This window comes from Chelonia mydas, chromosome 7 (assembly GCF_015237465.2).
Source record: "Chelonia mydas isolate rCheMyd1 chromosome 7, rCheMyd1.pri.v2, whole genome shotgun sequence".
Classification (NCBI taxonomy): Eukaryota; Metazoa; Chordata; order Testudines; family Cheloniidae; genus Chelonia; species Chelonia mydas.
The window spans coordinates 1,511,423-1,527,803 of NC_057853.1; the positions used below are offsets into that span (position 1 = coordinate 1,511,423).

Here is a 16,381-nt window from a genome sequence, read left to right on the forward strand (position 1 = left end):
TGTAAATCTAAAAAACGCTCCCCCTCTTTCCCCTCCCATTTACAAACAAGGGCACTCAAATTCTGCCCAGTCGGCAAAGTGCTCAACAGCTCCAACTGGCACAGCAGAGCTGCAGCGTGAAAATTACTGACGAGTTATAGCCTGACCTGACTAGATTTCTGTCCAGAGCATGAAGGCCACCTGAACTGAGCATTTCCCAGAGGAGCTACAGGTTGGGTTCTTGGACAGTTAAGCCTTTTGTCTCCCAAAACATGAACTATTTAAAACTAGACAAGCCTTCACTCCTATGCGCTTCATGTTGAATAGATATTTTAGAAATGCTTATTAGTAGCATCGACATCAAGCTTAGCAAGCTTGTATTTTTTTAAAAGTGACCTGGGATTTTCAGTTGTATTATAAGATTTTTTTTTTTTTTAATTTCAACTTCAAGGAGTTTGATAGTTTTAATGATCTGAATGGAGTCTGCTGTCTACTATATGACATAAGTTACCTGCAACAATAGTTCAATATAGCAAAACCTTTGGTAATGCTGATTGTTAATAGTGTATGTTTGATTTTCAGAATATCTACTAATGAGACAAAAGATAGTGGATATTCTTCATTTAGAGAAAGTCAGCAAAAAGGGGAATAAGATTACTGCATATTCTGAATACCTTTTTTTGACTTCTCCAATATGCAACAGTCCCATGCTTGTTACTTACAAGAGTTTGTCTAGAAGGTGACACTATCTTACCTAAATTGGACAGAAAATTCAGCATCGTATGTGTTTTCAGAAAACAGGAATTACATATACTAGGTGGCATGATTCTTTAGCAAATCTGTGCCTATTCTCTTCCTTCTTTATGCTAATATTTTAATACATCAAACCCAAAGCTGTGCTTTGACTTTTCACATTGCTTTATATGGTTTTTATGGCACTCTTCATCATCGCGGTCAAGAGCCTTAAAGTCCAGACTTTGTTTCTAAAATATCCTTTGCAGTAGGGTAGTATTTTCTCATTTTACAGATGGGAAATGGAGGCAGAGAGATGAAGTGACTTTGCCAAAGTGTCACAAAATCAATGGCACAGCCAGGAACAGAATCTCCCAAGTGCCTGAATCCCCAAACCTTCCTCCCTACCAGCATTTTAGTACAGCTGTAGCACTCAAATTATGATTTGTGCTGTTGGCTGCTTCATGTGATTCTAACAGTCCAAGTCTCATTGCTCGAAACATTTAATAAAAAAAAACATTGAAGTAGAGGGTTTTCACCTAAAAGCTGATGGAATAAAGACACTGCACACACACCTTTAAAATTATAAATTCACAATTTATTTCAAATAAACCACTCCACCGCTGGGAAATATTTCAAGGGCATTTTCCTTTGCCCCTTCCCCTCCAATGCCTATAAAGAAAGCTAAGAGTGGTGTCAGTTTCTTGGAGAAGACCTCGCCAACAGAACAAGGCAACCAGGAAACAGCAACACTCTCCATAATACTAAAGCTCCCACAGCAGCAGCTACCTGAAATCCTGGAGAACAATCCAACTGAGCAGATGCAGGTGAGAAAAGGAGTCCCTAGAACAAGTCTCATTTAAAAATAAAGGTCTATTTATCACCTGCTTAAAAAGTCTAAAAGTTTGAATGTGAAATTATAGTACAGAAACCTCCTGCTGTTCCTGTCCCACATTGGTACAGAGAGCAATTCATGTGCGGAGCAGCAGTCATGCAGTTTATATTGTCAGTAAAAACTTTGTACTGTCCAGGAAGCCTGATGACTGTTAGAGATCTGAGTCAGCCAGTGCATTAGCATGAGCAAAGCTGAAATAAAGAGTATCAGATGCAAGGATGGAGAGAGAGGTCAGGCTGACCTAGGAATAGCAAGCAGCTGCAAAAAGAGGAAGGGACAAACACTGCAAAATTGCGATGTTACTGGTGCGGGGGAAAATTTGTATCTTTTTAGAGTTAATAACCTGATCCAACTTCTATTCTCAGGCCACCACAATGACTTGAAAGGGGCTGTGTTCACATAACAGAATTTGCCCCTTTATCTTTTATCTCAAGAACACTAATTTCTTTCCTATCAGTCACCCACCTCTCAAACAGCAGCAGCTTATCCTCTTCAGATGCCAGAATGAGCAGGAAATGGGGATCACTCCACAGTTTTAACTGTTCCTATACTACAGCCCACAAATATTGCGCTGTTTGGGCTCACACTGCAAAGACACAATCCCGCCTTGTTTTCCCCACAGAGGGTGGAAGCAGGATCTGTTCATGGGAACCAGGAAATTCACAGCCTACTTCCTGGAAGAGTTTTGGAGAAACAAAACCCTGTTGACAAAGCTTGAGTTTTGTGTAATTCCAAAGAGAGAGGTGGCTTTTAAAGCAGTCTGTATTTGTCCAGATTTCTAAAGTGCTCATCACCAAGGTGTCTGAGCAGTCTGGACTGCGAGTCGGCTCTCAGGGCCATTTGGCGATTGGTTCCTGCCATCTGATCTACACTACTCCAGGAATGAGGATTTTAAAACACTTTGTGTTTAAGCAAAATATGCTTATCCTGGTTCAGAGCTGAATGCTCATGTGATGTAAGTGAGCAGGGAGAAGAGGGCACCATCTGGCAGCAAAGCTGAGTATTTAGGATTCGAAAAGATACTGCCCTATACCTCTCTGACAAACAGACCAAATTTCACCTGAATGCAGCTAGCTTAACTAGAATACCAGTTCATATCGTACATTAGTACGTTGCGCTTTACATCTTTAAAGCACTATACACACATTAACTCTGCACAGTGGGGTACACTGTACAAACTCTGGCCACACGATTAGTTCATATAATAAGTAACCCTCTCAAACTGATAGCCCTCTCTTTTCGCCCACCTTCACGTGATTAAAACCTACATACCCAGTTCTGGGTGCTAGAGTCATATGGTGCATGTCTCTCATGGAACCAAGAGAGTAGCTCCATAGCAGTGTGAGTTTATTTTGTCAAACAGGAATTAGGAAGACTCCCAGTCAGTCTTTCATCCTGTCAAGTCAAAACGGGTGAAAATAAGAGTATCCTAGTAAGGAATGTGTCAGGGCAGCATTCCTCATGAAAATGGCATGGAAGGGAATTTACTACTTTCACCCTAGAATTGGGTATTTCCTCGGATCAGGACACTCAACTACTCCGTTTTTGCCTACATATAGCAGATGCATGCACAAGTCCATGTGTTACACTGGCACCTGTACCTGGTACATCCACCATAGTAAAGTGTTCGCATTTAAGCCACTGGTTTGAAGGGACTCCCTTGTTAAGATGAATTGGGGAGGTCACTTAAAAAATTGTTTATATTTTGCATTAAACACACCCAGACAAAAGCTCTGAGAGTCCCAGACAACAATCAGACTGATAATAACCATCCAGCAGCTTTAATACCAGTACACACATACATTACCTCCACCAGTCAGTTTTCGGTCTGGCTTGGTGCAGGCTCTGAGAGAGCAGTACAAGGTTAGCTCTAGCACTTCTCTCTGAGTGCCTGTCTACATTGCCAAGACTCGTGTCAGGGATCACATTATGCATTACTGTTCCCCCTTGACTTGCAATGGGGTTTAGTCTTGCCTGGGTAAATGAGACCAAAGTAGTTTGATCATGTTATTACACACCTTGGATGACTGGTCTTTACAAAGCTGTATGCATTGAAGTAACATGGCTTGTTCCGCTCTACCTAACAAGACCAAGCCTATTTAACACCGTTAGAACAACTGTTCTCACAGTCTCCCAAACACCATAGTTTTGGCAGCACAGAAAACCCCTAAAAACCAACTAAAGCAAAAATCCACATGGAAGACCTTAAGTTCACTGAGTGCAAAGATCTGAATTACCTCTAGGCATATCTCCTATATTAACCTGATCTCTGCCCTATAACACCTCCATTTGCTTTGGTTCATGCAGCACAAACTACTGCTGAGAGAAGAGATGCCACACATAATTGTGCTGATATGCAGCCACCACTGATGCTGTAAGGTGCCAAGACGGCAGCAGCGACCCTCTAGCCTCCAGCCACTTTCCTCGTGCAGCCACAGGCCAGTGCTACAAAGCGCATGTTAGAGGAAAGGGAACTCTAGCTGGGTTATTTCATAACCCTCAGTGCATAAAAGAATTTTGGGGCAGAAGCCCATTAAATTTACAAGCAGATTATTAAGGAAGAACACTCCACTGCCAATTTATTTTTAAAAAGGGTTGTGTGTTATTCTAGGGTTTGTTTGTATAATTGTACAACCGTTGAAAATTACATAAATTGTAATGATCTAATACTATTAACAGCCATTCAGAAAAATTCCCTCTCTCAAAAGCCATCTGGGGTAGGAGGAAACATCCCATGAAAGATGTCAATCTGAACTCCAGCCTCTAGCCTGGCAGAAACGAAAAGCAGAAAAATAAAAAACAGAAAGGGACTAAGATGGGGCGTTTGCACGTGTCTGTTTTGCAAGGGGAGGGGATGGTTTTGTCCTTGGCCGGGTTCTCCCACAGGCAGTGCTCATTTGTCACGATGCAGCCACCGTCACCTTGCTTGCTGCTCTCACCCCTGCACCCCATCACCTCCTTCCGCCTTATGTGTCATGGAAGTCTTTAAGCAAGGTCCTCCTCCTCTGTTCTGCTATATGCATCTGATTCTCTAAATCCTGGAACAAAGAACAGCAAGGCAGAACCCCATTAATCTGAACTCCCCAGAGGAAAAGAAAAGGCACTTGTACGGTAGAGCGTGAGGACCATTCACGGCTTCTCAAGGAAATTCAGGACTGCAGGGACCCTTCCGATTTGACGGTGTGTAAAAGGACTGTCCCTCTGAACCCAATTCTCCTTACATTTCCCTTTATAGAGGGTTTCTGATGCTCCCTCCCACCTCCGAAAAGCAAAAAAACCCCATACATCAGGGTAACTTCCCCTCCAGCAAAGGGCTGAATGCATCTTCCTTCAGAGCCTGTCAGCCCTGGTTCAGTCAGCCAGGAGTAAAGTTCTTCCCCACCCCCGCCCCCCTCCCCACCACCCCCAACTAGGAAGCAAGCATCTGCAGGTCAAGGGAACAAAAGGTCAGACTCAAAGCTAATCTGATTGCCCTCATCTGCCTGCCAAGCTGGCCTGGGCCATTTTGTGCAGGTACTAAGCCACCTGTACGTAAAGGGCTGTCCAGCAGACACAGGGGAACAGATAACTTACCCCTCTGTCATAGCTGTCTGCTCGCTCCACCTTCCAGGAGAGGTTTTCTATTTCAGCTTCCAACTGAGCCTGCTGGTATTCAAACTGATCAACAGTACAGACAATTAGAGAAACCAATCTACCCTGAGCAGCTTTATGTCACCAAACTGGTGTGGTGAAAGTAAGCACACACACCTAGGGTCCTTCCTCTCCGCAACAGGTTTGGTGGAGCAAATCTCTGGAACACTTGGGAAAACAATGAGCACTAGAATGTGGCATGTCCAGTGACTTCAAAATCCTAAGGAAGATGGATTTTTGTACATTCAACTTTTAATTATTCAAGCATTAGGATACAAGGAGGAAACTGACACCACCAACTGGTGTTTGCAGTCTGGTGAATCTCCATCCCACTTAGGGGCTGGAAACGCAGTTTCTGCCCTGTACACACCTTCATGTAAAACAAGGGCTGAGTACTATGGTGTTACCAACAGGGAAACTTTACCCCAGAAACCCTGTCTCAAAACCACTTAGTTTAAGTCGCGTGTTGGGCCTATCAAAGCGGCCCCCTTGATAGTAAAGCGATGTAAGCAACTGAGCTGCTGGGTTGGTTTATAATTAAAGGGGGTTTCAGTCAGACGTGGAAAGAGTAAGGTTCATTTATTTGTCCTGCCCCGACTACAAACTTGGGAAAGAAGGACAAAAACAGAAGTCAGCAAACGTCTAGCTGAAGGTTATGTCTACACTGTGATCAAAGGTGTCTCTGCAGCACAGGCAGACAAACCCCAAGCTAGATTTGATCTCACTAACTCAAATACTAGCAGCAAAGCAAAACTCAAGTCAAACAACAGCGTGTAGAGCCCCAGATGTTGGCTTGCCGGCCAGCCAGCCCTAGGGCAGCGTGCCCTGGCTAGCGCCCTACCACTTGCACTGAGGTTTACTTCTTCCTTTTTGATACAGTTTCCTGAAAGGTTAACCTGTTGATGTGACTCTCCCATCTCCCAGGACAAAGGAGCCAGTAGTAACCAACTCAGATTCCAGATACGTGTGCTTGCTTATGATGTGAATTCTTATGGAGAAACATTGCTTGACAACTAGTTTGTCATTCACACTGTAGTATTATTCTATAGTGAAGTCTGTAAAAACAGGGACGTCTCTGGAATGACACCCAGCAAGAGCTTTGCTATTAAATCTGAGGGGGAGCAGAAGGAGGAGGGTTTTGAGCTGATTATGAAGTTTGAGGATACGTGAGGTTCAACGTCACATATATGTAATTACACGGATTTATTATAAACACACAAACTCTGGGACTGAGGAGACAAATCTAGGTGTCTGCTTAGCTCACTATGCTCCCTAGCTAGATGCCAAGAAGTCTCAGCAAACCCTTACCAATTTCTTCCTGGGGCCAGACTCCATGTAGTAGGCGTATGGATATGTGTACTGCAGGGTGTAACGACACTACAACAGAAGAGGAAAAGAGTTTTAGATCTGGATGTTGTTAGCACAGATTATTTCTATGACTAATGTAGGGACACAGGAGTTGCTAGACCAGTCCAGTATAGCAGAGGCCATTACCAGATGCTTCTGAGGAAGGTGCAGGAAACACCTGTCAGGACCAATTATGGAATAACCTGCTCAAAAAGGCATCCTCCTGCTAACCTCAGGCAGTTAGTGTCTGATTCAGGGCATAACATCCCTTACAGATCTAACCTCTGAATTGCCTCCCTCTTCAGTGTGCTACTCAGATGGAAGTGTTTTGGTGTGTAGGCTCTCTCCTGTGGACTGAAAGAGCCCAAAATGCCCACCTTTGCAAGAAGCTTTGCAGCATTCTGCAGGTACTGCCAGTCTATCCATGTTCCCAGGTTGTTCATCACCCTTTCCTGGATCTTCTCCTGAATTCGCTGGTATGTCTGTGCCTCTAACTGCAAGCTTTTATTGTGGTTCTCCCACTGCAAAAGTAGAAGAAAAAGGGCATGAGATCAAAGTGCTGCTACCTACAGACAGACGCTCCAGCAAACAGGAAGTAAGATGGGGCTGGAGTCCAGCAGGATAGGATATGCTGTGGGCAGGACCACAGCAAGGTAGCACCCACTAGTTGCAAGCCCATGGAGGTTACGCTATAAGAGGCAGGTGAGAGCAGGGAGCAAACCCAGCCCCTCTGTAGAAATGCCCTATGGTCACATCAGCATCTTGTGAGCAACTAGAAGGAGTAAAATAATGGGGATTTCCCCACTTAAGAGGTCTCTGCCAAGAGAGTTAGATTAACCTTTAACATGGGCTTACTGAAAGCTGACACATCTGTGCTATGAAACATCATTGTAAAACTTGGCCATTTCCCAGAGTCCCTTGATCTGGAAAGCCAAGATTATTAATTTATTATTATTTTAAGACTAGATTAATGCTATGATAAGCAGCTGTTGATATCTGAATGAGGAAACGAGTGCATGCTGACCTCACAGAAAAGCGGCAACCTTGGATCTACAGTGTTTTCTTCTAGAGAAGCTGCATTAGACCTGTACAGTTTGACCAGTCCTATTCATGCCTGCTGCAGGGAAAGAGGAGCTGTGACGGTTAGTGACAGATTCCAAAAGCCTTTCTTTAAACATGTCTCGACATGAAATCCCCTTAAAATTTCATTAAACCCCATGATGGAGTTTTAATTGAAACACCCAAGATTAGTTTCTTCTTGGTCCCTACAAATTCATGCCATAAGGAGCTTTGGAAACTTCCCTGGTCCTGCGAGGAAATGGTTGCAGCGATATTGCATGAGTGCAGGGACTGGACGAGATGATCTCTCGAGGTCCCTTCGAGTCCTAAGATTCTAGGATACCTATCTGCCACAGCATAGCAGCATCTTGCAGAGTGACACTATTTTGTATTGTTTGTATCATTGTAGCACCTAGGAGCCCTACTCGTTGATGAGAATCCCATTGTACTAGCTGCTGTGAAAGAACAGAAAAATGCAGGCAATACTGATTTTCTGCAGCATCAGGAAACTTAAGCAATCTCACATGGTTTGCTTCAATGGAGAACAAAAGTTAACAGCTTGGCTGGGATTTGTTGGGCAGAATTTTGAGTCTGAAGGAACAAAGACAGGACCTAAACTGGGACTCCAGAAGCTACTTCATCTGTACAGAATCCTTTGTTTGTGCAGTTTCTTACACCAACATTGCTGGCAATAACCTTTGCACCCGGCAGGGACATTAAAAGGCTACAGCAGCTCTGGCCAAAGAGATGTGTCCTACCCGCTCAAAATAGAACAAGTACTTCTTAAGGGCCTCCCTGGCCTGTGCTTGCTGACTCTGGTTTACAATATCAGGATTCTCTTTGTACCGACTGCATTCGTAGTACTCGCTACCGTGGGTCTTCCAGTCCCCCAGACACATCCAGCAGAAGTCTGCAGAGAACAAGGCACAATCACTGTGATGCACAGAAAAAATGAGTTTCCAGAAACCAAGTTACAGAGAAACAGCCCCTCTGTTTCAGGGGCTTCCTTTAGCCAAGCAGCATGTAAAGTTTATTTGTGCCATTTTGCCCAGGGGGAAACAGAATACAGCTTGTGGGCCAAATATAACCCCGTCTTGGGGGTCTATATCTAAATATGGAGATGCAGCTTGTGAGGTAACACTTCCAGCGTGCTCCAAAGAGACACTGCTTGGATCCACACGGAGTGCTGGAAACTGGGACATGTAGTCTCCGCAGGCTGCACCTCAGTTAAAGAAGAGGGCAGCTGCAGTCTTACTAGCTAGTGAGCTGCAGCTCTCTGATTATTGGCAAGTTGCCAGCATGGGTCTCTGATGGATCAGATTTGAAGGATCCTAATCTGATCAAGCAGTGAACAAATCCACACAGACAACCCACTTCCAATTCTCACGGGTGCGCGGTGGGTGGTGTTGGTGGCCTGTGATGCACAGGTCAGGCTAGATGATCTGACGGTCCCTTCTGGCCTTAAATTCTGTGACTCTAAGACACCTATCCATATCCAGTGGTTTAGGAGATAGCGTTAGATGAGAAATCACTGAGGGCAAGCCTACACTTGAAACGCTGGATTAGCACTACTGTGCTGCTGTAGCACTCAAGTGAAAACACTCCTACGCTGAAGGGAGAGAGCTCTCCCGTCGACCTAGTTAATCCACCTCTGCAAGAGGCGGGAGCTATCACTGGGAGAAGCCCTCCCGCTGACACAGCGCTGTCTACACAAAGGATTAGGCTGGTATAACTATGTTGCGCGGGGTGTGGATTTCTCACATCCGAGCCCCGTACCTATACGGATACAAGTTGGTAGCGTAGTCCTGGCTTGAGGGGGAGGACGTAGGTAAAAGAGCTAAGGAGAAAAGGTAGAGCAACAGCTAAACCCACAAAACAGACCTGCCTGGTTTTAGAGGTGGGATACTTGTAGTGTTCTGTCAGGAAGGAGAAAAGATGTGGGTTAAACAGTTGCTGTACAAATTGCTTCTGAAAGGCTTACCTTTCCCATTCAGTTTGGTTGAAATCTGCTAACTCCACCAAAGGGCTAGCCTGCTCTCTTTCCAGTTTCAATCACTGTGGTATCTAGGAACTTGTTGCTCACCTATTCCTGATACCACAGCATCCCACCAAGTCACTACCATTCCTGCTGATCTTCTAGCAGCAAAGGAAGTGAACTGGGATGGGCAGATTTTAAATGTTTTCTGAGGTGGGTTATCATCTTCCTTAGCCTCCCTACTGGCTGATTGCTGCAACATGGGAGCCCCAGCAGCAGGTAGTCTCACCCACTTCCCTGGGATAAGAGAAATTTACCATCCTACAAAAGCCATTTGCTTTGCATTCCTGATATTTTACAGGGCTTTAATAAGGGCTGAAGACAACCAGGCTGCTTCTTGCTTGGGAATGGACTGAGGAGCAGTCTAGCGGATAAGGTTATAGAGATCAACAACAGACCTACACCTGCTTCTTTGGTTTGGTCTATGTAGGGGCTAATTCTGTCCATCAGTGAACATAAAGACTAAGGCTAATTTGACATAAAGGCTCAGATTTCCATTACAATGCAAGTGGTTTCACCTGGTGGTACAGAAATCCATGTACAAAACAAGAACTACATCAGGAAACCTTTTAAACACCAGAGCACATTTCTGAGGAGCATCAATCTCATGACAGAAAGGGAGCTGAAGACCTTTTTACAGCGTTAAATCTAAATGCCACCGAAGCATCAGAAACCAGTTAAGAACATAGAAAGTGAAACAATAATCCTCTATCACCAAGTCAGATATGTAATTAGAATCCTCTTCATATTTGTACTGGGAGAAGTGGTTAACTGGCTATTTAGGACAACAAAATTGACTACCGGGGTAATACAGGAATATTCCGTTTCCCCAACAGATTTCAGATACTGCTACTTACCGTGCTTGCATTTAGAGCATTGCTGAAAAAGAAGGAAAGACGAGACATTAGCAATCTGCAAAAGGACAGAAATGTTTCAGCTAAAGACAAGGAAGATCTGAAGTATTCAGGGGATTGCTCACCATGTGATTGCAGCCTCCATTCTTTTCAATACAGATATTGCACTTGGGACACTGGAAAAAACAAAAGCATTAATTAGATCCAGCTGGTCTGTAATATTCCTTAAGAACATAATGCCAGCTCCATTATTCCACATATGCTATTCCTGTCAAACCCATTTTAAAATGGGACGAAGGGGGGATGGATGGATGGCTCAGGGCATCAACAACAGATCACAGGTTTGAGATAACAGTTCCAAGGAATAAGGTCATTATTCTTAGTGTTACCACTTGTGAACCAAAGTTCACTCTCAAAAGTTACCATTAACAGGCTGGGCAGGTTTAGCAATTCAACCAGTTTACATAGAAAGACAGTACTGGCCATAGTGACTCAGACCACAGGATCATCTAGCTCTGTATCCTGCCTTCAGTAGTAGCCGACTGGTAACTGCTTCAGAGGAAGTACAAAGCCATCATACACCTGCCTGACTATACAGTGCTTTACCTAGGTTTCTTTGTTCCACAGGTAATCAGTTGATATTCTGCACAATTTGACTGCTATTATATTTTCATGGTTTGCATAGCTATAGGAAGTAATCCAGCTTTGCCAGTTTGAATCTGAAGACACCAAATCATATCACAGTCCAGAATTGCCACGACCAGTCTGGATCTATTGGGGTCTCTGACCTAGAAACTAAGGGCACTGAATTCATAACCATTTCCCTGAACCAAAAAGTCCTAAATTAAATCCAGCTACAATGAATTCCAAAGGTTCACCTCATGCTGCATAAACAGCTCCTTTTCTTGAGTCTAAATCTGTTGCCTTTAAATTAATCAAGTGCTCAGAAAACCTAAGTTATGGACAAAGACCTTTAAGTCATGGAGTCCCTTTGGCTCCCCCAGCCAGAACAGGACTAGGCCTTACAATAGGCATATTCCTTTTCACACTGCCCTGCATAGCTGTGCAGACTTAAATTGCATCCCCCACTTCAGCCTAGATAACCCTAGGACTTTTGCTTATAACGCCTCATCCTGCAAATGGAAACTGACGCTCTAGAGCTTTTCATTCTCCAAAATCCATGGCTAGAACCAAAGCTATACACTGCTACAAATGGGGATGGGCTATATTATCTACCCTTCGTGTATCCAAGCATTCTCCTTTAAAAAAAAAAAAAATTTAACTGCAGCTGTACACCAGACAAGTGCTTGAGCCAACCACCGTGCTGCTTCTCTGCCATTAGAGGGCAACATACCCAGCTGCAGATTAATGCTTGCAATGAATTTAGCAGAATGAAGACTAGGGTATAGAGGGAGCACTTCAGTAACCAGCGCTACACACAGGTGGGTTTCCCAGTTTAAAGTGTATTTGCAGTAATAGAGTCAGCCACAGAATCACAGAAATGTAGGACTGGAAGGGACCTCAACAGGTCGTCGAGTCCAGTCCTCTATGCTGAGGCAGGACTAAGTATTATCCAGAATCTAGAGCATCCCTGGCAGGTGTTTATCTAACCTGTTCTTAAAAACCTCCATGACAGACATTTCACAACCTCTCTTGGTATTTTTTTACAGTGCTTAATCACCCTGTCAGTTAGGAAGTTTTTCCTAATGTCTAACCTAAATCTCCCTTGCTGCAATTTAAGCCTATTGCTTCTTGTCCTGCCCTCAGTGGAAAAGGAGAACAATTTATCACCCACCTCTTTACAAGGTTTTACAAACTTGAAGAGTTATCCAGTCCCCTCTCAGTCTTCTCCAGACTAAACAAACCCAATTTTTTTCAATCTTCCCTCATAGGTCATGTTTTCTAGACCTTTAATCATTTTTATTGCTCTTCTCTGGACTTTCTCCAGTTTGTTCACATCTTTCCCAAAGTGTGGTGCCCAGAACTGGACACAATACTCCAACTGAAGCCTTATCAGTACTGTGTAGAGTGGAATAATTACTTCTTGTATCTTACTCACAACACTCCTGCTAATACATCCCAGAATGATGTGATCCACTGTAACCCTCCAAATCCTTTTCCGCAGTACTGGTTCCTAGGCAGTCATTTCCCATTTTATATTTCTGCAATTGATTATTCCTTCATAAGTCCAGTACTTTGCATTTGTCCTTATTGAATTTCATCTTATTTATTTCAATCCATTTCTCCAGTTTGTCAAGAACATTTTGAAATTTCAAATTCTCAACCAGTTCCTCCCTGTTTGTTAGAATCAAATCTCCCCTAGTCACTTCCTCTACCTTCTGTAATAATTTGTCTGCAATGTATTTCAAGAATTTGTTGGATAATTTGTCCCCCGTATTATTTTCATCAACAGATGTGTAGGTACTTGAAATCCCCCATCACTACTAAGTCCTGAGCTACAGATGATTTTGTTAGTTGTTTAAAAAAAGCCTCCCCCATCTCTTCTTCCAAGTTAGGCAGTCCATAGTACATCCCTACCATGACACCACCCTTGGGTTTTTATTCCTTTTATCCTGAAATATTTCAACCTCAGTTCAATTGTATATATCTGATAGACACAGCAACACCTCTTCCCTTTTTTCCTTGCCTGTCCTTCCTGAACAAGCAGTATCCCTCTATACCAGTGTTCCAGTCATGTGAATTATCCCACCAAATCTCTGTGATGCCAATGATGTTGTAATTGTGATTATTCAATAATATTTCTAGTTCTTCCTGTTTATTCCCCATACTTCTTGCATTAGTGTATAGACATCTGTTCATTAGATTTCAAGGTATTCAAGATCTCTGCACCAAAACCCCAAGTGGGAATTTACTAACATAAAAAAAGCAGCATAAAATGCTAAAGATGCACAGAATTGCTCCCCTCTTCTCATCAGGGACTAGAAGCCTGAAAGGAATGTTGAGGCGCTCTCCCTTACGTCTTTAGTGTGAGCACTGATGTAGTTGGCTGTTTCAGAGTCATCTGCACACTTGGTGAGCCATTTCCGGATGGTGGCACAGTCTGTGGGAGCGTGGTACATCTGCCGACACTTGAAACTTAACAGGAAGAGAAAGAAATTCCAGTGTTCAGGAGAGTTAATACTTTGTGTTAATAACCAAGAAGTCAATCTTTCCTCACGACCAGGATCTGGATGGGAAACAGGTGCAAGGAAACAAGCAGTTCATTCCTAAATACCACAATGAGAGGGCCTGTGTTCAACCTTTAGAACTCCTGCCAGGTCCTTCTGGGAAGGATCATTTCCTTCTCCTGAAACTCTAACATATCATAGAATATCAGGGTTGGAAGAGATCTCAGGAGGTCATCTACTCAAAGCAGGACCAATCCCCAATTTTTGCCCCAGATCCCTAAATGGCCCCCTCAAGGACTGAACTCACAACCCTGGGTTTAGCAGGCCAATGCTCAAACCACTGAGCTATCCCTTCCCCCTCACTACCTCTCTTCTGAATGGCAGTGAATACAGGGCTCCCTCTCAGACAAGTGAGCATCTGGCTGCCTGATGAGCCGCCATCATCTTTTCCCTGGAGCCCCAGCATCACTTTTAAGAGAATGGGGCAAGCCTATGTCATCCCAGATAAATTCCAAATAGGCTTCTGTTCAGGGTTAATTGCATGAAACTACTGGGAGGCTTGGTTACTAACCCATGTATATTACTGTCTCTGGGACACTCAAGATGCAGCTAGACCTTTTGGAGTAGGGGGTGTCAGAAGATACTCCAGCAGCAACCCTTTCAATATTACTCCCACTTCTGTTACTCCTCTCCTGGACATTGCAAGCCAGGAAAGCACCATTAGCTTTCCTATCCTGTGGAAGTTTATTCTTATGCTGGAGAGGACCTCACACACATAGAAGTTTAAAGATACAGTATTCTAGACTTCACATACAGAACTCAACTGACATCTTATCTAAATGGTACGCTCTGTTTCTATGCAAGTTTAGGAGCACTCACACCATGGAAGCCTGTGTGTGTAGTTAGGATATCGGAGTCCCTTGGCTTTGTGGTTCTCTGGATACCGGGAATGCACTAGAGACTCCGGGAACAGGAATGCTCAGAAATAAATATACAAACACAGGAAGCAGACAGGCTCCAGCAGTAGCAGCCATTAAGGCTTTGTACCCAAAATCACTCACCAGTGCTTGTACCATAATCGGTAGATAATCCAAGCTACAGACGAAACTAGACGAGACTTGTTTTCCTTGATTACTAAGAGCCCAATTTTCAGAGGCTCTCAGAACCCATAGCTTCCATTGAGTTCAGCAAGAACTGACCACCACTGAAAGGCAGGCCCCAGCCTACACCCTTATTACACAGATGGCTCAAGTTACAAACAACCCTAGTAATACATTTGTAATGCTTCGACACACTAGACCTGTTCTCAAATGAAGTGACCTTAAGGAGAGCATATGCCTGTGCCCCATGCTTTCCTCACAGCCTTTAAGCCTTTGACGTCCTTACCAGAAAACTTCATTGCATCGATTGCACTGCACTCGCCGAGCTTTGGGCTCCTGTACCTGTATGACCATGGGGCAGTCTGCACCGGGACACAGCTGCAGCTGGTAATGGCTCTGCAAATACACCGAGTGGCAGGGTTAGCAATAGGTATGGGAGAATATTGATCTCCATTCTTAGTGAGTAAAAGTCCCGCCTTTTGTTAATGTGAATCCATAATTCTTAGATCTGGAGAAGTCAATGGAAAGAGCCACCAGAAGATGTCCAACAGTGGGCAACCAATTTCTTCTACATGCAGAGGAGGTTAATTAGTTAAGTGCTTGTCCCAACAAAAGATTTGGAGGATTTATATTTTGCATTTGTTCAAAGTTGAGGTTGCACGGGTTAGTCATGAAATGAGGAAATTCGAGATCCCATCCATAACGTCAGGAGACCATGATGAGAAACTCCAGACAGATCTTGAATCTCACTCTACTTGAACTCCTTCCCCCACACCTCATATTCCACCCCCTTGCTGCCCCAGGGCACAGACTCCGCTTCTCAATTATGGCTATTCTGTCCCCTCCCTGTGACTCCCTACAGTTGCTGGGGAGAGGGTGTCATTTGCCCATGCGGCACCAGGCATCTAGAGTACTTCTTTCTCCGTCCAAGTCACTGAGTTACTTCCTCTTAATCTTGCCTTAAACATTCTTGTTCTCTCTAGCTTAGATGTGACTCATGAAGCTTTGCGGAGCGAAGGCACGTACAAAGAATGCTGTATAATAGTGACCTCAGCTGCATCGGGATGAGGGGCAAGTCTGTAGCTATCTAAAAATATTTCTTGGTCTTGCACCAATATTTACCATTCAGCTTAAGTTCTCCACTCTAACACTAGAGCACTCTGCTTCAAGATATGGGTCAAGCACCAGCTGGAGTCACTGGGATGACATTAAAGCAAGATTTACTCTGGCAAATCATGTGAGAACTCGGACAGTGAGCCCTGCACCGCAACACAAGCCACAGACAGCATGCCTGGCAGCTACAATCCTGCAGCTGCTACTGCATCTCTAGCCCCTGAACTCTCTAGAGAGGCATCATCAAGAAGCCCAGACATCAAGATCAATATTTTACAAGTCACTAGTGATTTTGGGTTCCCAGCTTCGGACCCTTTACACCAACATTTCTCAAATGTGGCCACTAGGGGCTTTTCTTGGAGCCACAGCCTCCTGGGCTGTGATTGGGGGTGAGGAGGAGCAAAGCAGAAGCCCCTCCCACTCCCTGGTGCTCCTGGATGCACCATCTTTGTAATGGTTGCTGGGGCTGCGAGCAGGAGTTGGATACTGCCCCCCTCTGGAAACACCAT

At 44.1% G+C, this 16,381-nt stretch overlaps 1 protein-coding gene across 6 annotated transcripts in view; it reads right to left on the reverse strand.

Annotated features, from left to right (window-relative positions):
* Positions 1 to 1,287: 1,287 nt before the first annotated feature.
* Positions 1,288 to 16,381, reverse strand: part of ARIH2 (ariadne RBR E3 ubiquitin protein ligase 2) — a 47,267-nt gene continuing 32,173 nt past the window's right edge. For all 6 annotated transcript variants that reach the window (XM_043552025.1, XM_037905480.2, XM_027831651.3 and 3 more), the window contains 9 exons: positions 15,046 to 15,155; positions 13,510 to 13,627; positions 10,657 to 10,707; positions 10,535 to 10,556; positions 8,401 to 8,552; positions 6,961 to 7,104; positions 6,545 to 6,613; positions 5,180 to 5,263; positions 1,288 to 4,644 (listed from right to left, as the gene is read on the reverse strand). In XM_043552025.1, the coding sequence (XP_043407960.1) occupies positions 4,573 to 4,644; positions 5,180 to 5,263; positions 6,545 to 6,613; positions 6,961 to 7,104; positions 8,401 to 8,552; positions 10,535 to 10,556; positions 10,657 to 10,707; positions 13,510 to 13,627; positions 15,046 to 15,155 (822 nt within the window). In that variant the 3' untranslated portion in view covers positions 1,288 to 4,572. The remainder of the gene's footprint in view (positions 4,645 to 5,179; positions 5,264 to 6,544; positions 6,614 to 6,960; positions 7,105 to 8,400; positions 8,553 to 10,534; positions 10,557 to 10,656; positions 10,708 to 13,509; positions 13,628 to 15,045; positions 15,156 to 16,381) is intronic.